Here is a 23,929-nt window from a genome sequence, read left to right on the forward strand (position 1 = left end):
TACACGGGGATCTTTGTCTTTGTATGTGTGTGGGGGGTGAGGGTTAGTGGGGGTGGGGGAGAGACGTGGGGGGTTTGAGGGCGGCAGCAGCAGCAGGAGGCGGCGTGCTCACATCTTGGCTGCAGAGTGACATTCCATGCATTCTGTTCCGCTCGGGGTTGGTGTGGGGCGGAGATTGCAATGAAAATAAAATAACTGAGATGGGGGGCAGGGACGGAGGGGGAAGAGAACGAGCGAGGCAGGCAGGGTGGGGAGGGGAGAGTGTGCGTGTGCGCGTGTGTGCGCGCGTGTGCGTGCGTGTGTGCGCGTGTGCGCTTTACGCACATTCCTCGCCAACATACTTCACCATTAGACAGAGTTCGCTGCTCGCGCGGTTTGGCCTCAGCGCTCGCGCGAACTTTACACGTCGATGTCTGTTCGTGTCGTCGTCGTCAGAGTCAAAGTCTCCACATTTATTAATCGTGTTGTATTTAGCGCTGTTGGGTGCCGTCGGTACTTTAATGATTAATTAACAGAAAGTTAAAGTTGTTAGGCTTTGCGATTTGCTTCGCGTGCGGAGAGACCGACCGACAGAGAATCAAGTTCGTCTGAAATACAACTGGTGTCTGTGAGATAAAGCTTCATCGTGACGACGCCTCGCCTTCACCACTCAGGTACAACACGTGCCGAACGGCGCAATTCTCTCCTTGCGCGTGGTGCCATCAGCAGTACGTCACGTATGTAGTACGTATGTTCAGAAGCTGACATGTCAGTGTAGAACTCTGCTGGCCCTGACGAGAGGGCTTCTTCGGGAGAGTTCGTTCGCGAGGTTTTGCTCGTTTGCGTCTCCATTGAACGAGCACAGACGACTCCTGTGCAGTGGCTCACCCTCCGTGGCGTGTAGGCTCGAGTGTATGGCCACAATCCCAAGATTATACATGGCTTGGCTTTCATGTATCTCTAGGGGCCTCGACGATTCTCTATGGCACTCTGAGTCTCTATGGATCTCCGATTCTCTGGGTCTCCTTGATTATATATCTATGGGTCTCCTTGTTTCTCAATAGGTCTCTGAGTCTCTATGGGCCTCTGAGTCTCTTTAGGGTCTTTATGATTTTCTATGGGTCTCCTTGATTCTCTATGGATCTCTTTGATTCCCTTTGGGTGTCTATGATTATCTACGGGTGTCTGTAATTTTATACGGGTCTCTGATTCCCTGTGGGTCTCAACGGATCTATATAATTATCTATGGGTCGCTATGAGTCTCTATGGGGTTCTATGAGTCGCTATGAGTCTCTGATTCTCTACGGGTCCTCCTTGAGTCTCTATGGTTCTCTGATTCCCTATAGGTTTCGATGATTCTCGATGGGTCTCTATGATTCTCGGGGTCTGCATGGGTCTCTGATTCTCTATGATTCCCTATGGGTCTCTATGATTCCCTATGGGTCTCTATGGGTCTCTATGATTCTCTATGGCAGTATGTCCCGGCGCTAGATGCTCGTGTCGATGCTTTGCTGCTGCTGCTGCTGAAGTAAGCTTAGACCACCACAGTGGGTTTACTGACATCGCTCGGGTTGGGTCGCGACAATACAACCACTCACTGTACGTGGTGTTTGTATCATGAGTCACGAACATCCATTGCTCGATGAAAGTCTTCCCAAGTCGGCGCGTCCGTCTCTCTATGACAACTCGAAATTCGTGTACCGGACAAAGCACGCGGTTCAAATATAATCAAGTATAAAGTGTAATCAAATATAAAGTGTAATCAAATATAAAGTGTAATCAAATATAAAGTGTAATCAAATATAAAGTGTAATCAAATATAAAGTGTAATCAAATATAAAGTGTAATCAAATATAAAGTGTAATCAAATATAAAGTGTACTCGGTGAGCGGTGGCGCAGTGGTTAGCGCGGTGACTCCAGTTAAATTCCCCGATCACGGGCTCGCGAGTGATTTTTCTCCGGGTCCTCCGGTTTTTCCCTCCATTTATAATGAACATCGTGCGTTTAGAGTAAGTAGCTGCTATATATGTCCACGTGACGGTGACGATGATGATGATGAGCCACTTCATTGAGTTATCATTTGTGGTGGCCAGGTCGCTTCTGAAAAAGAGCGACATCGCTCAGTGGGCCTTACCTGGTGAAATAAAAAAACAATTGGTGAGTTTTAGTTTAGATGTTGGTATCATATGATGTGATGAAGGCGACGATGTTTGTGACAGATAATGAACATTATGGGGAGTTATTGTATGATGATAGATGATGATGATGAGGTGAGCGGTGGCGCAGTGGTTAGCGCACTGTGCTATGAACCTGGCAAGCTGAGCTCGATTCCGGGCCAAGGCTAACATGAACCGGTCTTAACCCCCCTCCTTCACCAACCCATACTGACCAGCGTAGTGAAGTATGGGCAACCAGCTCCCATGAACAACATGGGAAGCCTTTGTCCAGTCGTGGATTGGCAAAGAGCTGTAAATACACATTAGTGTGATGGTCGTACGCATGGCACATTGATGATGGTGATGACGATGTCGTGTTTCATGATGTGGTCCGTGGCTTGAGATGGAGCTGTGAAAGGTTACAACAGAGACCCAGACTTACATGGAGGACGTTCACAGACCCATAGGAACACACGCACAGACCCATAGGGACAATGTTGGAAGCGGTCACTGCAAGTTGACTCTGTGCCGTGGTTTGGAATTGGCAACCGCCATTGCATTACGCCGCGGGGTCTATTCTGGACGGGCCCGTTGGCCTGGCAAGGCCGCTCGTCTTCCACGAGATGTCCAGCAGCCGCCACTGCTGCCGCTGCTGCCTAATGTTCACCTCGCGCACCCTTGTCTGCACCTCCACAGAAACGCGCGTTGAGATTATTTTGATTAATTTAGCAAATATAAATTCCTGTGCGATGAGCCGCTTTGTCGAGCGATCGTTTGTGATGGCCAAGTCGCTTTCTGAAAAAGTGAAAACCTCGGTGGGCTTTGCCTGCTAGGATGTGGATGGTATTTGGATGTTTTGGGGTGATTTGTTTCGCGTTGCCTGTACTTTGCACTCCGATCGTGTTTGTGTGCCGTTTGTTGTTATAACGTTCTGACCCCGTGCCCCAACTGGACATCTGTGATAAAAAAAAGCTTCATAGTTCATCGCATTCCTCCAGTACGAATATAGATTCTGATTCTGTTTTGTGTCGACCGACAGGCGAAGGACCGATGCCACAGGAGGCCAGCGGGACAGCCACGGCTACCTAAGGAGGCCGCTCCTCCCCCCGGTGGAGAGACGCGCGGGGAGAGACGCGCCCGCGGCATGAAGCCCTGCCCTCCCATGGAGGCGAGCGACGCGGGCTCGTGCAGCCCCTTCATCCAGCGCCTGATCCAGGAGCAGCTGCGCTACGGGGACCCCCACGAGGCCCGCCTGCTCCTCGCCCTGCAGCAGCAGGCCGCCAAGGCGGCCGCCGCGTCGCCTGCGTCGTCCGCTTCGTCGCCCGCCGATCGCCAGGATCCCCAAGGGCAGGAGGAGGATGGCGAGACGGAGCCGCTGCCTCCCTCCTATGCCGAGGCCAAGGCCCTCGCGATGAGCCGCCAGGCCAACGCGGCCGTGGCAGCCGTTGCTGGCGGCGGCGGCGCCTGCTTGCTGGTGGAGGACTACCAGCGCGCGCCGCCGGAAGCGGAGCTCTGCGCGAGCTCCCGCGTCTGGCTGGCGAACGGCGCTCCGTCGTCGTCGCCGTGCGAGGATGCGGCGGCGGCGGCGGCGAATGTGAATGTGCGATCGCTGGGCGAAGTTGCCTCTTTCACCCAGGAGGTTGCGTATGCACAGCACCACCAGCAGCAGCAACATCTACAGCATCTACAACAACAGCAACAGCAGCAGCAGCACCATCTACAGCATCTACAACAGCAGCAGCATCTGCAGCAGCAGCAACAGCAGCAGCATATTCAACAGCAGCATTTTCAGCAGCAGCAGCGTCTGCAGCAGCAGCAGAGGGGCACGGCAGTGGCCAAGGGCCGCCAGGGCGGTTTGAGTCGCGCCGCGTCGCAGCTGTGCGGCCGCCAGGCCGTAGGCTGGAGCCGGATGACGCACAGGGCCTGCTACAGCGACCCCAGCTCCAGGGAGCGCTGGGAGGAGCAGGGGGACGTCGCCCGCGGAGACGGAGCGCCGCGCGAGGCGCGTGGCCCCCCGCGGGCGCCGGCCGACACCGCCTGGCTCCGGGGGGCGGCCCCCCCCTCGCAGTTCACGCCGCAGCAAGCCCGGTAAAGAGCGCGAGCGAGACGCGTCGACACGGTTTTGCTTTGGTACCGATTTCTATTCGCTTCAGGGTCGTGCTTTGCTTGTATTTTGGCTGTTGTTGTTATTCCCTTTCGGTGACCCGGGTCACTCTCTCGCGAATGAGACTCACATCCTGGCCTCTTGACTTCTCTCACCTGGTTCACGCAAACTCAGCTCGTGGTTGCAACTTTGGTTTGATGGCACTCCAATGGGATGTGCCACGTGGTTCGCTGGTACGATGGACATTGTTTCTGAAGGAGCTCGTCAAGGAGCGTGAGCCATCATCGTGTGAACTCAGCTCATCCTCGCAGCGGTGGCTTTTTGACTGGGCCATCACACAAAGGCGGTCACCGCATCGCACTGCGCTTTCAGATGTGCTCCTGTGGCCGTCTGGTAACGCTCTTCCTTCCGATATTAGGAAGCCGCTGGAGCTATGCACTTTTAAATCATTATCTCGATTTAAAACTCATTTCTTTATAACTGCTTTTTGTCTTGAGTTTGTTGTCCTTCCGCCGCACCTCCAATTAGCAAGTTGGCTACGTACGGTACGAAAGAAGTTCAACGTACACACATACTGCGTGTACCACTGTAGTGGCAGTGTCGCGGTTAGCGTACCGTGCTACTAACCCAGTGACCCGAGTTCGACTCCTACTCATGACCAACACCAGTGACGATTATTTGAACCGTCCAGTGCCTCCAGTAGGTCGACTCAGCCTCTAATGAGTACCTGGTGTGTTGTGCAAACATCGCCACTGGGGAGACATACGTACATATGCGGCGGGAAGAGCTTCAGCAACAGAAAGAGAATTCCTCGCTCCGGTGCGTGGAGCGAAACGTCAGACGTTGTGCCAAAAAACAACACGTGGCACATCCCATGGGGCGCCGCGGTGGCGAGATGCTAACTACCTCGCCTGGTACACAGGAGGTCGTGGGTTCGATTTCGATCCTTACACCTCCTGCTGTATATTTGGAGTTTGCGTGCCTCTCTCCCCGTGGTTTCCTGGATTTTTCTCCGGGTCCTCCGGTTTTTCCCTCCACATTTATAATCAACATCATGCGTTTAGAATATTCTGCTGCTGTAAATTTTCACTTGAATGATAAGCCACTTCGTCGCGCACAGCACAACAAGTCACGTGAACGTCACCGCTCGCTGTTGAAGACGTTGAACTTATTTCGCACAGTACAAAGCCACACCGTGCTCATCCGAGGTGCGGCCGAAGTACAACAAACTAAAACACAAAAAGTAGTTGAAAATAAATGACTTTATCAATCTGGATGACTGAAAAGTGCATAGCTCCGGTGACTGCCGAATATCGGAGTGGAAGAGCGTTCCAGACGGCCGCAGAAGCGAATCTGAGAGCTCGCGATGCGGTGGCCGTCTGATGGACGAAATGGGCAGTTTTTAAGTGGCAGGCCCTCCCTGGTGCGACCGCGGGGACACTGGGAAGTCAAGTTGTGGGGTCTTGTCTGGCCCACGCGGTCTGTGCCGTTGTTACGTAAGGTCGTAAAGCAACAGAGTTTATAGCTAAAAAATGTGTGAGCAAGGGGCAATTCGCATTGTATCATTATCTCTCATTAGTCATTACACCAGTGTCCTGGGGTTCAGCCAGGTTAGTCACTTGGCGCAGGTTCTCACAGTCAGCACCATCGTGTGACCGTGTGAGTGGCGCGAACCTATAACGTCTGGCTCTCACCTGTGATGGCGTAGAGGCGAGATTTTGCCACTTCATGTGGCCTCAAGCAGCACCTAGCTTGGCACCTGCACTGTGGCTACACCACCGCTACGACTATGAAGTGGTGAATAGCGGCCGTGTGTGTATATATGAGCGTGGGTGTTTGTATTGTGTGGGAAGCGGTAGAGTAATTGTTAGCGCGCTGCACTAGGAACCCGATTTCCGCTCATAGCCAACACCAGTGACGATAACCTGAGCCATGTCCTGGGCCTCCCCTAGGTTGACTCAGCCTCAAATGAGTACCTGGTGCGGCGATGTAAGCATCTCTACTGGGGAGACAAAGGTGGCCGGGTGTGGGGCTGGCAACCCACCCTGTCGTGTCCTGTTCCGGGCCTTCATAGGTGCTCGCTAACAGCACTTGCCCCTATATGGGGGATTTTTGTCAAGTGGGTATGTTAGGAGTGGGGTTGTGGTAGATTTTAAACTAATTTATTTAAAACCGCTTGTTGTTGTGTTGCGTTTGTTGTCCTTCCCTCCCGCAACCTTCGATGAGCACGGTTGGCTACGTACGGTGCGAAAAGAAGTTCAACGTACACGCATTTGAATATATGTGACATACGTACATACGTGACCACACCTCCAGAGGTAGTGCGCTTGATCCCGGCACGTGACAGGCAGGGTCATCGGTGGCGGCGGCCTCGCGGGGTTACGTTCTGCGCGTAACTCCCAGTCATACGCGCAACACGCACCGCCTTCACCAAAGCCACGCCGACCAACGTGGGGAAGTATGGTCAATTCGCCGCAACGAAAACCGCGCGGCTGCTGGCGAGGCCCCCGCCGCGTGCATCCAGCAGTGGATCAATGGTGGGTCGATGGTGAATGAACTCCGGGGAGTGGAATTTATTTGAACAGAAACAAGAAGTGTGATGATTGAGCCCGCGTGGCGCCAGGAGGGGACAGTAGGCTCTCTCTTGTGGTGCCTGAGGTTGGTTAACTCCAGGCACATGGCCCCTGTGTACGTGTGTGTCGAACTTCTTTCGCACTGTACGTAGCCAACCATGCTAATCTAAACTAAACTATGAAAACTATTTTATGTTACCAGTGTAAGGCTCACTGAGCTGTGTAGTTCCTTTTCAGAAGCGATCCGTCGGGTTTCGCGTGTCGAAATTGATAGCAGCCAAGGACCCGAAACTTGTGGCGATGTTGATTCTACACGTGGAGGGGAAACCCGGAGGACCCGGAAGAAATATTCACACGACCACGGAGAGAGAGACGCGCCAACTCCAAATATACAGCTGGCGTTAGGGCCGGGATAGAAAACACGACCTCCTGTATACCGGGCGAGGTAGTTAACATCTCATCGCCACCGTGGCACCACCGAGGTCTTGGGAAGGACAACAAAGACCCACACAAAGTCGGGGGGTTTCCACCCGTCCCGCTTGGACCTTGCCAATCTGAGAATCTGCTTAATTTGGATTCGGGTGACGAGATTTGCCTTGCATCGAGACGTGGTAGTGGCGTTGTGTGTTGCACGTGGGTACCGTATGTTGCACTTCTTTCGCACCGTACATCGCCAACAAAAGGCCGTTCTAAAGAAATTTGTTTTCAAACAAACCGATTTCATCGTACCCGTGGCTGCCCACCGAGAAGCGGATACGCGTCCGGATCTCCGGCGAGGGAGATGAGGTGGTGGCCGCAGATCGCCGCACAAACCCAGTCCTCGAAGCTCTGAAACTCTGGCAACCACGAGGTGGTCAGCCTCTTGAACGGCCCAGTCGAGACCACATTCGCGAATGTTCACTCGACGTCTCTGCCACTCGACACCCACGCAGACAAAGACACCGGCACGCGCGGCGCGGTCCGCGCCTTCTACGCCTGTGACCAACTCGCGCGGAATGCGGCCGATCTCGTCGCGTCTCAAGGAAGCGAGGCCTGCTGCTGCTGCAGCACGCGCCGTGTTTGGATGGGCGACTACCGTCCACCACAGGGGTTGTCATGGGGCTGCCGGGGGCCGGGACGGCGGGTGGGCTATAGGGTAGATGCTGTAGGGGAGATGTTGTAGGGGAGATGCTATAGGGGAGATGATGTAGGGGAGATGCTATCAGAGAGATGCTCGAGGTGGATACTCGCATTCACACGAATTTTACAAATCTGTTTGGAGTACTGGACGTGCGTGAATGTGCTACTATTGTCCGCGCCTCCGATTATCACGGATGGCTACGTACGGTGCGAAAGAAGTCCAACGAACATACGATGTGTGCCACTGTCGTGGTGGTGTAGCGGTTAGCGCACAGTGCTCCTCACCCGGTGACCCGAGTTCGATTCCTGCTGATGGCCAACACCAATAACGATTATTTGAACCAGTTCAGTGTCTCCCATAGGTCGACTCAGCCTCAAATGAGTACCTGGTGCGGTATGTAAACATCGCCACTGGGGAGACAAAGACGTCCGGGTGTGGTGCTGGCCACCGACCCTCTTGTGTGCTGTGCTGGCCTTCATAGGTGCTCGCTCACAGCACTTGCCCCTCCAGTCTGTTCAGGCGATGCGGGGGTAATACGCACGAGGCGACAGCCAGAGCAGAATGCACGACAGACGAAGGCAAATCGCATCGTTCAGCGTCCGTTTAACGTTTCTTTCACATTCACGGCTTTTGGCTGGCCATCGAACAAAGACGGTCACCGCATCGCGCGCGTTCATATGCGCTTCTGCGGCCGTCTGGAACGCTCTCCCTACCGATATTAGGAAGCCACTGGGAGTTATGCACCATGCCCGGCCGCCTTTGTCTCCTCAGTGGCAATGTTTGCACACCACACGAGGCGCTCGTTTGAAGCTGAGTCGCCCTAGCGGAGGAGGCCCATGACCGGTTCAGATGATCGTGACTGGAGGTGGCGGCCGTTCGCGGGAATAGAACTCAGTGTTGCTAACCCCCTCAGTACCATCATCCCCACCACCCCCCCCCCCCGTGTGTACTCTGGAGGAACTGACCACAGGCGTAGGAATGTAAAAATATGCCGCGGCCGACTCTGGGGCCTCCAATGGAGATGAATGCCTCCCCATGTTTGTTGGGAGCGTGGAGACACTTGGCACCCACTTTCAGATTTTTGTGCGTACAGTGTCCAGAAATAAATAAAAACCCGACTTCGGTCCGTCCGTGCAGCTCTCAGCGCAACACAATAAGAGGTACAGTACGTTGTTGGCCATCAGCCTCTGAGGCCATCCAGACTAATGCTATCCAGCAGCGTTTGTTTAAACGAGCAGCGTCCCTATCGGCATTGACCTTCTGGTTCTCATCAACTGGGCAGTAGAGTGGTGCAGTGTGTAGCACTTGCGCATAACAGCAAGAATGCCCTGGGTTCGATTCCAGACTTGGGCGCCTTCCTGTATGGAATGTGCATGTTCTGTGCATGTCGTCCTGCCTGTTCTGCATCGGTTTCCTCGCTGTTCTAAATGGGGCCTCCGAGTACTCCGGTTTCCTCCCATAGTAAAAAAAAACATTGACCAAAATATCCCAATGCTGAAACATTACCTGGAAATTACTCAATTGGGATTACACAGCAGCTGCATCGTCCACGACTGTAAAAACTTGGCAGGACCCTCCTGAAATTAGAGTCTTGAGACTCAGTGAAGCTTTCCTGGGTAAACAAGAGAACTAAAGTAAACGCCTCTGTTTAAATGACTCCACAGGAGTGAGATCTATATTTAGCTGCCACGCCAGGAGATTGAACGGGTCGACCTCTGCCATTACAAGTCAAGTATGCGAAACCGATACACCGCAGAAGCATTCCACACATTCAAGTGCTGGGGTGCATTATAATGATGTCTACCGTGCATTCATTATTGTTTTTAATTATTTGCATTGCTGTTAAACTCGTCAATGTTTGATGTATTTTCACGTTTGTCCTCTGTTTCTCTGCCACAGGCCTCTGCCCACGCCTGCGTCGATGCCAACCTTGCACCAGAATTTCCAGGCACCTGCGGCCCAAATTCCACCACAGCAGCAGCAGCCAAGCCTCAGCCTAGCGGAGGTTCGGGCCCAGCGGCTAGGTGAAGCCTTGGCCCAGGAGAACAGACTTTTGCGAGCTCAGTTGGAGGAGCAGAAAGATAAGATGTGCCGCTTGGAAAAGGTACGTCGCAATGGAAAACAAAAAGGTGGCCTTACAATGAAGTGAACATCACTGAATAGCACTGCCCAAAGAATTATTTCAGAAAGTGGGATCTATAAAAAAACATTAATAATAACAACAAGTTTTAAAATACGGTCATGTTAAATGTGCGGTTCTGTTCTCCTATATGGATGTGAAAACTGGACAATTACAACAACCCGACAGTGAAAACTAGAAGCAACAGAGAAGTGAGTTTTAAGAAGGACGTTAAACGTTGCATGGAGAGACACGAGATGGGTGAACTACAAATGTGTGACGGAAAGCAGCAGGGTGCACGACAAGAACGCGAGAAGATATCATTAGAGAATGGCAAAGTTTTATTTCTCGGACATACAATAAGAAAACAAGATAAATGATATAAGTTCCACAAAAAAATACGGGGACAACGGGGGATCAAGTTGCAACGTTAGCAATGCTAATAATTGGATACAACTGGAAGTTTCCAATGCAAATATCACGGACAGAGCTGAGTGTGAGGAAGGCTGTGTTCGCCAACAGTCTTTGACAAAGGACGTGGCACAGAGGGAGACAATCATTTTAAACATTTTGAAAGGTTTCTGTTTTAATTAGGTTCCCTTTTGGCAGAGTTGGGGAGTAAACGGTTATAAGCGGCTGTCATTAGAAGTTTCAGCTACAATTACCAGAAGGCGGTGCATTAAAAGATTTCCATAATTAAATCTATTGCTTTTTGAGCTTATTTTACTCTTCAAAAGTTAGAAAATTACTCAAGAAAATTTTTTTAAAAGGAAAATTATTGTTAATAGCTTGGGTAAACGTGAGGAGAGCAGCAGCCAAACTGGAATAGTTTACTACGGCAGTCAAAACACTGCCTGCCCTTTAATTATCCACAGGGCTTCTTCACAAAGTCTCAACATTCAACATCACGATCATTCTGCATCGGGATGGGTGGACGGTTCCATTTCATGAGTGTTATCAAATCAGATTGCGTTACTTGAAAAACACGACAGGATTACGTTACTTCTAAACCTCCCAATGAGGAAACTGATTACAGGAATCAGGAACTGGTTACTTTATATTTAATTAAAATCTCTCTCATTCGTGGTTACATTTAGAGTTGTGCTGCTCAAGACTCGCATGGGGCTTTGTCCGGCGAGAGACGGTGGATACGGATGGGTGTTCGCACGGCTAAATAGAGGGTTAAATAAAGGGAGCGTCGTGGTCGTGGCTGAGGTGACGTGGCTTCTATTGCGATGTGGCATTCCTGTGGTTATGGGGATGGGTGCAGCGTAGCTGGAGCGTGGAATGTGACCACGTAGTTTTTGAGAGTGAATTCTCAGGAGCCCCTCACAGACCGTCGTCTCTTCCATCATACAGCGGCCGCCCATTAATACAAACTCAAAAGTTGACGGACAAACGCGTCCGCACGCAGGCGGCTCACGGAGCGCCGGGGTCAGAGCCACTGAGCCAACGCGGCGAAGTTCGAGTCCCGAGTCTCAGCCGCACGAAAATTGAGTTTCAGCCGCACGAGAATTGAGTTTCAGCCGCACGTGACTAACTGATCGAGTGTGTAGGCGAGGTGATGATCTCAGCCTGGTAACCGATGACTCGCACCAAAATCCCCGTCGCGTTAAATACATTTGGTTTCTGATGTAATCTGGCAAAATTCCAGCTCTGGGAGTTAACACACACAAAAATCCACATGATGGACATCACCGCCTCTGCAGCAAAGGGAGCGTGGGAAATTGCAACGCCCCAAACATAGATCAGTGGTCAATTGGTGGCCAATTGACAGGATCTCAGAAGTAGTTGGGGTGCGACGGTGTCAAGATGTTAACTAACTCGCCTGGTATGCAGGAGGTTGTGGGTTCGATCCCAACCCTGACCACTGTATATTTTGAGTTTGTATGTTCTCCCTGTTCTCCCTGTTCTCCCTGTGGTCGCGTGGCTTTTCCGCCGGGTTCTCCAGTTTTTTCCTCCACATGTAGAATCAACATCACACGTCTAGAGTGGTTGGCTTCTTTAGATTTCCACGTGATAAGCCACTTCGTTGAGCTCTCATTTGTGGCCAGGTTGCTTATGAAAAAGGGCCATAGAGCTCAGTGGGCTATCGTTTTATAGTTGTGGGTGATATCTTCTTCCGCAGACCATTCTCTAACAAGGGGTGACGTGCGACGCCCAATAGCGCAGTTTGATCAAAAATATACGAAGCTAAACACGAATCGCCTCACTCCCAGCGTCCACCTTGGGGAGACTGTGGTCTGACGTTAAATCCAGAAGGGTCATTCAGAGTTCCAAACCGCGACTCTTTCGGGCTTGGTAGAGACACGGCTTTAAAGGCAAAACGAGCATCGGGGGTCCAAATATTTCCAATCTCGAAAATGACATCGCAAATGACTCACTTGGGATGATGACACAGCAGCAATCGTCAGCCCCTGCTGGCAGAAGTAGCCTGATGCCCAGAGTCTCTCATGCAAATGAGACCCATCCTGACCTTTTGAGTTGTCACCTGGCTAGTAAACGGACTGCTCCTTGGACACACGGACACCTCGAGCAGACAGAAGCGTCCTGCACCACAGAGACGGGGGGCTTCACCGCGATCTTTTGCACGTCTCCCTCTCTCTCGATGTCTCTCTCTCTTCATCGCCACTCTCCCCTCACTGCTTCTCTGCCCCCCACCCACCCACCCCCACCCTCGCTCTGCAGTTGGAGAGCGAGATTTGCCGGCTGTCGTCCGCCTACCACACCATGGTGGAGTCCTCCAACAAGCGGGAGGCGCTCGAGAAGTCGATGCGCAGGAAGATGGAAGCGGAGATGAAGCGGCTGTCTGAGCTCAACCGCCAACTGATGGGTGAGTGTTCACGCCACGCGCGGCTATCGGCTATCGCGGGGGGAAAAACACGACCCGTGTTTGTGGGGTTTTATTTTTTAATGTCGGGTGGTTAAGCCGTGACGTCGGTGGCCCGGCCAGGTTCGTGTTGTCGTTCAATGGCCCGGCCGGGTTCCTGTTGTCGTTCGCAAACCCTCCCAACCCGGCACGACCGGCACGGCCCGGCACGGCCTGGACGAACAACGGTTTACGTCGCGAAAGCGGTCCGGGGACGACTCGCCATCCATGTTGCAGGGAAGGGACTCTCGCAGCTGACTCTGGTGGAGAAATGGGGTGGGCCGCGTTTGGATTTACCCACAGCTGAAGGGAGGTTTTGTTTGCATCAAGTCGCTCGGTGTAGTCCTGCCGTAGAGAACAAAGTGCCGGCCTCCGTCAGCCGTTGCTCTTCAGCGGTGCAGGTTGCTTAGCCGTGACCGGCAATCGAACTCGGTCCGTCGGGTTCATAGAACAATGCTCACTCAACATCGTCGCCACTGGGAAGACAAAGGCAGCCGGGCTTGGTGCTAGCCACCCCACCCCCTGTGCGTACCGTTCCGGCCTTCGTAGGTGCCACTCGCTAACAGCACTTGCCCCTACAGTCTGTTAGAGCTATACGGGGGGTCTTTGTTCCTGTCTGTGTGTACATGCGTGTGGAGTGCGGTAGCTCAGCGGGTATCGTACCACGCCACGAACCCAGCGAACCTGAGTTTGATTCTCAGCCAAGGCTAACGTCAGCGGCAAGCGATATCTCAGAACTGCTCCTGGGACTCTCCAAGGTCAAAGATGGTCACCGCATCGCGCTGCGCTTTGAGGTGCGCTTCTGGGGCCGTCTGGAACGCTCTTCCGTGCTTCGCAGCCGTGCCGACCTTAATAGACGCTTGCTAACAGCACTTTCCCCGACAATAATCCGTAGAACTATATGGTAACCTTTAGTCGCGTGTGCTCTGTACGTGTGTGAAGGTGGGGAGGCGCTCACGAGCGATAGATGCGCCGCGGAGTTTGAAGGCCGCGTGAGGGATCTGGAGGAGGCTCTTGGCGTAGCCCGGGAGAAGAACAGTCGGCTGCAGGAAGAGGTGAGGCCTCCCCCGTGTGGACTGCATTGCTGGACACTAAACCGTCGTCCGTCTACACCCGCCTGCATCCACCACCATCCATGCCGATGTTTGCGTAACTTAATTTTACTCTTAACGTTTAAACAAAAAAAATTGTCTGAGCCAACTTTTTCACGATAAAATGTATTCCATAAAATGTTGATGTTGGGTTGTGGGGTGTATTTGACTTCTCATGTAACGCCATTGGTTTTATTGCTTCGATTTCCAATTGCTTCATTGTGGTCCTAAATTTAAAACTTATTTATTTAGAACTGCTTGTTGTTTTGCTTAGTTTGTTGTCCATTCCCGCACCTCCGATTAGCAAGGTTGTCTACGTCCGGTGCCAAAGAAGTTCAATGTACAGTAACATAATAGAACACTGCTTATATGCTGCAGCTTTTGTTATGTTGGTGACCCGGGTGAGTCTTGCGACTCAGACTCTGTCCTCACCACTTGGGTTCTCACCCTAGTTCAACAAAATCAACTTGAAGGAACCCCCGAGTTTTGCCCCCCAGACGATCAAACCAGAGCGAAAAATTATCCGTAAAAAAGTTGAAGTTGCTTAACCGGGTGATAACTCGTTGCAAGAAACAGCTGGGTCACCGACATGACGAAGGCGACAACAAATGCAGCGCAGCAATGGAGCAAAAATAGAGATCGGAGCCAAAGCAAAACCACGTCTCGGATGCACCTGGAGCCACTTTCACACCCGCCAGTGGTCGTCTATCGTGCCGCGCGCATTCAAGTCAGACGCACGACGTTTCGGACGCGTGCCAATCATGCGATGCATTTGGGTGCCTAACATCGGTGGCAAATCTGAACTCCTGCCGTAGGTCAACTGGACATCAGAGAAAACGAGCTTCATAGCTCATCGGATTTCTCCAGTATTTGTAAAAATTCGGCCTTCGCATTCCGTAAAACATCGGCGCCGGGAAGGCGAAGGCACTCGCACACTCCTCACTCACTCCTCACTCACTCCTCACTCACTCCTCACTCACCCGTTCCTCACTCGCTCGCCTCACTCGCTCGCATGCCGTGCCGACCTCAACGCTAAATGGGTGCCATGTTTGCGTCTGTGTCGTCCCTCCTGCAGCTGCAGCGGAAGGTTGCCTGTGAGCACAGGGTGGAGACTCTCCAGGCAGCCCTGGCCCAGCTGCAGGCAGCAGCAGGCAAGCGAGACGTCATGGAGCAGAGGCTCCGAAGCCACCTGGAGAAGGAAGTGAAGAGTCTCAAGTTGCAGCAGGTACGGCGTGAGCTCGCTTGACGATTCGCTCTCTCGCCCCACACTGCTCAAACACTCTGGCCTATTCACTCGCTCAATAATTGCCCCACTCACTCACTCACTACCTAAACAATTCATTTCTCCTGCCGCTGCTGCCGCTGCCGCTGCTACCACTAAAACCACGCCGGTGTTCTTCCGAGGAGCGTTGCGTCCCTGCAATCACGACCAGACACAACCCCCATCGCGTCCCGCGGCACACAACACCTCAGCTCAGTCCCTCACCACAGAGTTCACTCGACCGACCAACTAACTCACCAACTAACTCACCAACCAACTAACCAACTAACTCACCAATTAACTCACCAACTAACTCACCAACCAACTAACCAACTAACTCACCAATTAACTCACCAACTAACTCACCAACTAACTCACCAACTAGCTCACCAACTAACTCGCCAACCGAGCAACTAACCAAGTGAGCGACCGACCGACTGACCACCGACCGCCGACACCGCCGCTCACGTCCTCGCACCGTCCCTCCCCGCCGCCCAGCGCCCGACGCCCGGAGCGGACCCCACGGCGACTCCGTCGTCGCCCTCGGCGGCGCAGGAAGCCGGCGCCCCGGGCCCTGCGGAGGACGACGTCCCCCGGCTGCGGCGAGCGCCGGAGGAGCAGGAGTCGCGCCTGCTGCGGCTGCAGGCGGAGTCGACGCGCTGGGAGCAGCGCTACCTGGAGGAGCGGGCGCTGCGCCAATTCACCACTGAGGCCGCCGCCACCGCTGCCGCTCACCGGTGAGAGCGCCGGCGACTCCCTCCTCCGGCCACTTCGTCGGCGGGGTCGGGACGGAGGGTTCGGGGTGGCCAGGGCGTCGCACGGGCGGGACGGGGGGGTGAGGGGGCGGGGGGCCGAGGGGGCGCGAGGGGGTGGCAGAATTAGCGGGTGACGTTCGCGCAAACGGTGACCGCGGTAGTAGCATCGTAGAGAGACGAGGAGGCGACCGACCGCCGGTGAGCGACCGGCGCCGATCGATGCGCATGCTGCACCATCGGGAAGTGAAATCCGGTTCGGTTCCTTCCACCCGGCACGTGGGAGCGAAACGTCGGGACGGCGTCGTGCCGAATTGACACGACGGCGCGACTCTCTCTCTTGAGAGAGAGAAAGCCGTTCGCGGCGCGCGGGCGAGGCGACTCCTCGCTCGCGTGATCCGTGACCCCCCCCATGACTCTGAGCGCTTCTGCCCCCCCCCCCCCGCCCCTTTACGCGTCTTCGACGCGCAGGGACACTTCGTCTCTCCTGTGGGAGGATCGCGCCAGCCCGGCGAGCGACAGCAGCGCCGACTTCAACGCGGCTCAGCGGCGCTGCGCCGAAATGGAGAACAGGTGAAGAGAAACGATCACTTTGGGTGGTCGACGCTCGGCAAGCGCTTGCAAAACAAATGAACAGCGATGCCTCCTCGCCCATCTCGTCAGCAAGCAGCGTGAACCGTCACCATTCTCGCAGGAGCAGCAGCGGCGGCGGCTTTTGGCTGGCGGTCCAACAAAGATGGTCACGGCATCGCGTGGCGCTTTCGGATGTCATTTTGCCGCCTAGAATGCTCTTCCTTCCAATATTAGGAAGCTACTGGAGCTACGCACTTTCAAATCATCATCTAGATTGAACAACTCGTGACTTTAGCGCTACTTTTTGTGTACTTATTTCGTTGTCCTCTCGTACCACCGATTAGCACGGTTGGCTACGTACAGTGCAGAAAAAGTTCTAAATACATTCATGTGTGGTGTGGTGTGTGTGTGGTGTGTGTGTGGTGTGTGTGTGTAGTGTGTGTGGTGTGTGTGTGTGGTGTGTGTGTGGGGTGTGTGGTGTGGTGTGTGTGTGGTGTGTGTGTGGTGTGATCCCTCCTGGGTTTGATGGCGGTTGTGACGATGGTGATTATGGTTGTGGTGGTGATGTTTTCGGCGATGATGAGGATGCTGAGGATTATGATAATGCTGTTGCTGCTGATGATGAAAACGATGATGTATATGTTGATCCTGCTGCTGGTGGTGATTATAGTGATGATATTGATGAGGATACTGATAATGTTGATACTGATGATGTTCATGATGATACTAATGATGATGTTGATGACGATGATGTTGATGCACCGTAGGCTGCGAGGACTTCACTCCCAGCTGCTGGAGCGTGATGCCGTGATCCGTGTTCTGCACTCGCGAGCCGGAGTCTGCTCCGAGCTGACGAGCCCAGGCACGGCAAGAGACCTGGACTCGAACCTTCGCCCCACCTCCTCAGCATCCTCGCCATCGTCACCATCAGCAGCGGCAGCAGCTCACAGCCAAGCTCAACTCAATGGCACAGGTAACCCTTCGGCGGATAACAGGAAGTTGCTGTACTCTTTGGGTCTTTCGGTAAAGTCACGTAGATAGGTTCAAAGAAAATAAATGATAATAAAGATTGTAAAACGACGACGTTTCCATCGCAACACAAGCGTTCGTCATCAGGAAGAAAAAAGAGGGGGAAAGCTGCTGAGGCAGACTGTTTAAAATGGGTAAAGCCCAAGGGTCATAAATGAAGTGGGTGGGGCTAGTGATGTTAATGTGAGAGATTAGCATGTTAATGTGAGAGATGAGCGTGTTAATGTGAGAGAATAGCATGTTAATGTGAGAGAATAGCATGTTAATGTGTATAGAATAGCGTGTTAATATGAGAGATGAAAAACCCAAAGAATATGAATTCCTGCAGTGACGCAAGCTTCAAGTCAGGAAGTCGCCGGTCAGAATGTGATGACCAGACAGGAAGTCCATGAGCCATGTTTGCGACAGAGCTGCAGTGATTGAAGTTCTTTCACACCGTACGTAGCCAACCGTTCTAATCGAAGGTGCGGGGTAAGGACTATAAATGAAACACAAAAAGCAGTGTATAAGAAATTAGTTTTCAATCTAATATAAAAGTGCAAAGCTCCAGTGGCTTCCTAATATGGGAAGGAAGAGCATTCCAGACGGCCACAGAAGTGGTACGCCAGAAGCCGCTGCTGCTGCTGCTGCTGCGAGGATGAAACGTGACGGCCCTCTGTCGATACGGATTCGGCACGAGGTCCGACGTTTTGCTCCATGTGCTGTGCCACGGGGGTTCTTGAGGAAACATCAAACACCGTGTCGATCGGCATGCCGTAGAAGCACCGCGTACGCCCACGCGGCGTGACGCGTGAGACGATCAATTCTAATAACTGTGTGCGTGCGTGCGTGGACTCTCCATGTCTCAGGGGGTCACGAAGAATCCGGAGCTCCGAGCGGTCGCGACGGCGGAATGACGGGAGTCACAATTGGCCGAGAAGCGTCGCGAGATTCTGGAATCCTGATTGGCCAGGAGCCCGAATGGGCCGGCTACTGCCTCGCGGATCTGTCCATGGAGCAGTTCAACCGGGAACGGCAGGAGCACTGCACGCGGAGTGAACTCGCGCCCTCGGCCCCATCCACATCACCGCCATCATCGTCGTCGCCATCATCGTCGCCATCATCGTCGTCGCCATCGTCGTCGTCGTCCCTCTGCCCCAAGATGCTGATTGGTCGAGAGCCGTCGCGCGACTCGGGAATTCTGATTGGCGACGGCGACGTGGACGAGAGCGAGGGGCGGTCACAAGGTGTGGCGGCTGCGATGACGTCATCGTCCTCGTCGTCATCGTCGTCTTCGTCGTCGTCGCTGCAGTCCCGCTACCGGTCAAACGCCGGCACACAAACGGACAAGGGGGCGGCGCAGGACAGGCCTCAGGCTCGTGCGTCGGACACCGTGGAAATCCTCATCTGAGGCACCCGGCGGCTTCGCCCCACCTTAGGGGGCCCTGGGAAAGGCGAAGGCCAAAGGTCAAAATAAACACGGAGGGGAGGGCAGCGGGCATCGCCGTCGACAGCACTCGGCCAGCAGCGGAAGTTCCTCATTCCTGCGGGCGGGCGGGGCCCGCCGGGCTTTTCCAAAGGAACGACCGCTGCTGGCTGCTCACTCTAAGCAGTACTTAATTTTAGATGATGGACCGAGTCGACCTCCTGGCGGGGATTTGAACTCGTCAAAGCCCGAACGAAGAAGCGACTGTTAATTTTTGCTACCTACGGCTGCGGTGTGAGCGGGGCTTCTCTCCCGCCTGAGTGTGAACAGTGGAAGGCAAAGGGGCAGCCCTAGAGTCGCTTGAGCCACGCCACTGCTGGCGGAAAAGGGGCCCCCGCCGCGGAGAGTTTACTCCTGTTCTGCTTTCCAGCTTGTTACTTCGCTCACCGTTTCATCAAAAAAAAGAGGACAAAGATCACCCGTGCCACTGTTGCTGTCGGCGAGCAGCTAGGAAGGGCCAGCACAGCACACATACGGGGTGGGTGACCGGCTCCACGCTCCGAGTGGGACCGGTTCAGATAATCGTCACTGGGCGACAGTGGCCATGGGCGGGAGTCGAATTCGGGCGGCCGGGTTCGGAGCGCAGCGTAGCGCTAACCGCCACGCCACCTCTTACCACCGCTCACCACCACCACCGCCATGCCACCGCTCACCACCACCACCACCACCAACCAACAGCGCCAACGCAATGGTCACCGAACGAGTTTGCCTCTCCGGCGTGTCATCCGGCCGTGCCACATGGAAATGGCGTCCGACGTTTCGCCTCCCCCCCACGTGCTTTGGGGGGGTGGGGATAAGCATCGCCAGTGCCTGAATTGGGAGACCGAACCGAAATTCGGTTTCCTGAAGAAGGCTTCCAGCACTTGGGAGCGAAACGTCGGACGCCGCGGCAGAGCCCCAAAACCGTGAAGCGCGTCGGGAGGTTGCAGAACGGAGAGAGGCCTGAGGACTCCACGCTGACCACAAAGTCCGGGTCATGAAACCGCGCGGTCGGCAATAACAACAACAACAAGAAGAATACTTCCAGCAATTTCTGTGTTGCAGTTGTCCTCGATGCCGCAGTTCTTTGCATCGTATTTAACTATTTATGTTCAATCTGTCCGCCGGTGACTCGTGGTCAGAATGTATTATGATGATGATTATTATTATTTTGGGAGGAAGAAAATGTTGCGAGACAATGACTGAAGAGGCGGTGGTGGCTGATGAACGATTATGGAGATTATTTGGGTCTGTTTGTGTTTATATATTGACGCCACAGCCGATATGAACTTTAGCCTGCATTTAAATTCTCGTAATGTTTTTAGCCTCGCGTGAGGGTGTGTTTTATGTCAGGATTATGGCCCAATTCACAATTCGAGCTCCAGTTCGGGCTCCAGTGATGGGTTCGCAACCTATCTTAGGTTGTTAACATCATCATCTTCAGCAGCAGTAGCCACACAATGAGTTTCATCTGCTGTGCTTTGTCAACAGTATTTGTTCAGAGGATCGACTGGGTCTCACCATAGGAATGTGGAATTTCGCACCAATGGAGAAGGACACTTGCCTGCGCTCGTGTAAACAGGGAGACACCATGGACTGAACTCATTTGGAGTTCCTGATTTACATCGCAAAAAAACACGCACAAAGGGAGTTTAAAAGAGATTCATAACATTGTAGAAATATCTTCGCTAGTGGCTCACATTTGCGAACAACCCTGATTCCTCAGCTGGCCTGATGAAAAAAGGATCGCATTTGTCCGTGTGCTTGTGGGCGCGTGGACCGCGCGATCAAAAATCAAAGCGTCCTCGCGCACTTGTCGATATGTGAATGCGCTGTCAAGATCGCCCTCCGCTGTGAAGGAGGCCGATCTTGAAGGACGCTGCTGCCGCTGGGCGGTTGGAGGCAGTCGCCCTCCAGCAGCAACGGAGGCCGGAGGAGCGCCGCTCGCAACAACGAGCGGAGCACCGGGTGGCTCAAACACAGCAAGTAGGCACAGTCGGGGTACAGCTGGTGTGCATTTGCCAGTCGTCTCAGTCGGTCAACTCACGGCACCTGGGTCTGTTCTGAGACCTGTCAGCGAGCCTTCGACGCTTCACGTGGCCCCAATGTACACCTGGCCTGGCCCAAGCGCCATGGTGACGTCGTTGCCGCTTGGTGTTGAACGCCTCGATATCCGATTTATATCAGCAATCGATCACGCTTCACCATTATCCGCTCGGATTTACTGACACGAAGATGGTGAGAGGGGAGCGGTCGAGTCTCGGACCTCCATCCCCAGTTGTGTGCCGCTGGACGGGGAGCTGATGGCGACGTCGGCAGTGGGTAACGTACCGTTGGTTGATGATGGTAGTTGGATGAGTTACTCAGCCTCAGCGTCCGGCCCGGAACTCGAAAATGGGAATTGTGGGCCGGACGATTTGCGCCACCTTTTTGTTGTTTCGGCCAAGAAGAAAAAAACTAAACATTAAAATTTCAGCAAAGTTATTTATATTTTGTAATGTACGCATGTGTCGCTTAATCAATGTCGGTTTAACGCATCGGCTCGTTGCACGGGACCGCGGGTGCGGTGTCCGGTGCGAGCCCTGCGAGGCGTCACGCCTGCTGCGCGCGGGGGCCGCGTGCCTTGCCGACGACACTTTCGATGGGGTTGTGTTGGAGGCGACGCTTCCAATCGGCGGCATATTTATGAGAACCAAAGAGACAGCGCGTTTGGGGCGGCGCTATCCCAACTTGTGTTTTGAAGGCTTTAAGTAGACTAGGAATTATTGTTGTTGTTGTTGTTGGCTCACTTGTGACATGTAAAAGTGTTTGTGATTTCGTAATTGATGTTGGGGCTAATCCATCGCGTGGCCGATAGATTATCGTAATGCTTGTACAGCCTAAGGCGGCCGTGTCGGCAATATTTACAGCGGCGTCGCATTCTCTCTATATATTTTGTATTCGTATTCAATTTTTCTTGCATATTTATGTACACGTGCCGTATTTGTATTCCAAGTGATTATTTCTCCACCACCGCCACCCACCACCGCCACCCACCACCCATCACCACCAGGACCCACCACCACCACCCACCCACCGCCGGCCCGATAATCACGACCGCTTTCGCTTGTTCCGAGCTTGACAACGCGAACATTTCTCCCCCCCCCCCTCCCCATGCGAGCCTAGGCACGGCCGGGTTGGCCCTGCGTTGTCTTTACCACCACCGTTGTCGTGTGCCGGCCGCGTGGCTCGCAGCACGTGACGGCCGGGGGCGACGCGCGGTTCAAATGGCTCGCGAGTGCGGCCCGCGCGGTCCACGCCACAGGGTGGCCAGGAGATGTTAACTACCTCGCCTGGTGTGCAGGAGGTGGCGGGTTCGATCCCGACCCTGACGCCTGCTGCTGTATTTTTGGAGTTTGCGTTTCTCTCTCCCCGTGGTCGCGTGGATTTTCCTCCGGGTACTCCGGTTTTTCCCTCACATTTAGAATCAACATCACGCGTTCAGAGTATTTGGCTGCTATAAATTTCCACACAGTGATAAGCCGCTTCGTGGTAGTCAAGTCGCTCCTGCTATAGAGCTACACAGCTCAGTGTACCTTGGCTGGTAAAATAAAAATAGTTGAGTAGTTTCGGTTTTGTCGCTCGCAGACGTGGGGCTCCAGTGAGAGAAGGCGGCCCTCTGGAAAGGGCTCCGTCCCGTGGGTATTGTCCTTGGCCTACTCTTCCGCGCCGGTCGGGTCGCGTCTTGGAAGATGAGGTGGGAGTAACCAACAACTTCGAATTACTCTTCTTTGCCTCTCGGTCAACGAAATCGGGAATACGAAAGGCGAGGCTCACGTCGTCATCATCGTACATTTAAACGTTCCAAATGTTTTAAAACGTCGTGACGAGCGCACTGTCGTTATTTGTACCTCCTCGGTGTTTTAAACAATGATAACGCAAGGGTGGTGGTGGTGGTGATCGGGAGGGGGATGGTGATTGAAACAGTCCATGGCCCACGTTCCAAAGCATCGGTCACATCTCCGCTGTGCAGAAGCCACGAGCGCGTCTGTTGCCACTCCGAGTTCAGCTCGAGAGAGGAAAACGATCAAACGATTGTCGTGTTTCATCAGCACTTCACTTCAGAATGTTTTACTTCAAAGACACCCATCGCAGTAAACTTTGATGTTCGTGTTGTACATGCGAGCTTGTTGGTCTTACCGTGTAATCATGTTTATCTTATTTATCCATTGCTCCTTGTTATGATTTGAACGCCATGTTATAGTCCTAAGTTTTAGTCAAAGAACAAAAAGCATTTAAATGTGTTTTATTGTTTTCAGGCTGGCCATGCAGTCACATCAAGTTGACCTTTCGTATTTAAAACCAAACTTAGACGATGCTCGCGTGTATTCTGCTTTGCGACGTCGCCTCTGCGCTCGCAGTGCGGACGTTGAACTTCGTTCGCACCGCCGCACGGAGCCACCTGTGCCCACTCGGAGGTGCGGGGGGGGTCCCAGGGCCGAGTCGATGGACTTCGCCGGTCACTGCGCCGGTCCTCACGCTCCGCTGCGGCGACAGGCCGGGTTCGCCGTGGCAGCAGCGGGAAACGAACGCTCAGGGCCAATTCGTCGCAAGTGTCGCAGCCATCGCCGCCGCCGAGCGCGAGAGTGACGGCTCCCTGTCCGTGGCGCTCGCTTGCCCCGCGAGCGGCGTGCGAGGGCTTCGTGCGTGGAAGTCGCGTCGTGAACCGCGGCGTCGAAGCCGCCGGCTTCTGCGAGTGCAGCAGCAGCAGCAGTATTATTATTTAATTCGCTGTCCGCCTGCTTCGTGGCCTCGGGCCCCAGCCGCGTGGCCACGCTCTGGCCCGGCTGTACGGGGGAGAGGCGTCCGTGCGTTTGTC

General features: G+C 53.7%; 1 protein-coding gene across 1 annotated transcript; it reads left to right on the forward strand.

Annotated features, from left to right (window-relative positions):
- Positions 1 to 318: 318 nt before the first annotated feature.
- On the forward strand, positions 319 to 23,929 carry LOC133357419 (angiomotin-like protein 2). Its single transcript, XM_061575344.1, has 10 exons — positions 319 to 653; positions 3,176 to 4,224; positions 9,833 to 10,037; positions 12,741 to 12,885; positions 13,864 to 13,976; positions 15,088 to 15,237; positions 15,772 to 16,010; positions 16,497 to 16,598; positions 17,366 to 17,571; positions 18,476 to 23,929. The coding sequence occupies exons 2-10, from the start codon at positions 3,281 to 3,283 to the stop codon at positions 19,015 to 19,017; spliced, it is 2,646 nt and encodes an 881-aa protein (XP_061431328.1). The 5' UTR covers positions 319 to 653; positions 3,176 to 3,280; the 3' UTR covers positions 19,018 to 23,929.

Source organism: Lethenteron reissneri, chromosome 58, assembly GCF_015708825.2.
Source record: "Lethenteron reissneri isolate LAM-NWPU_2019-01 chromosome 58, ASM1570882v1, whole genome shotgun sequence".
NCBI classification, from domain to species: Eukaryota; Metazoa; Chordata; class Hyperoartia; order Petromyzontiformes; family Petromyzontidae; genus Lethenteron; species Lethenteron reissneri.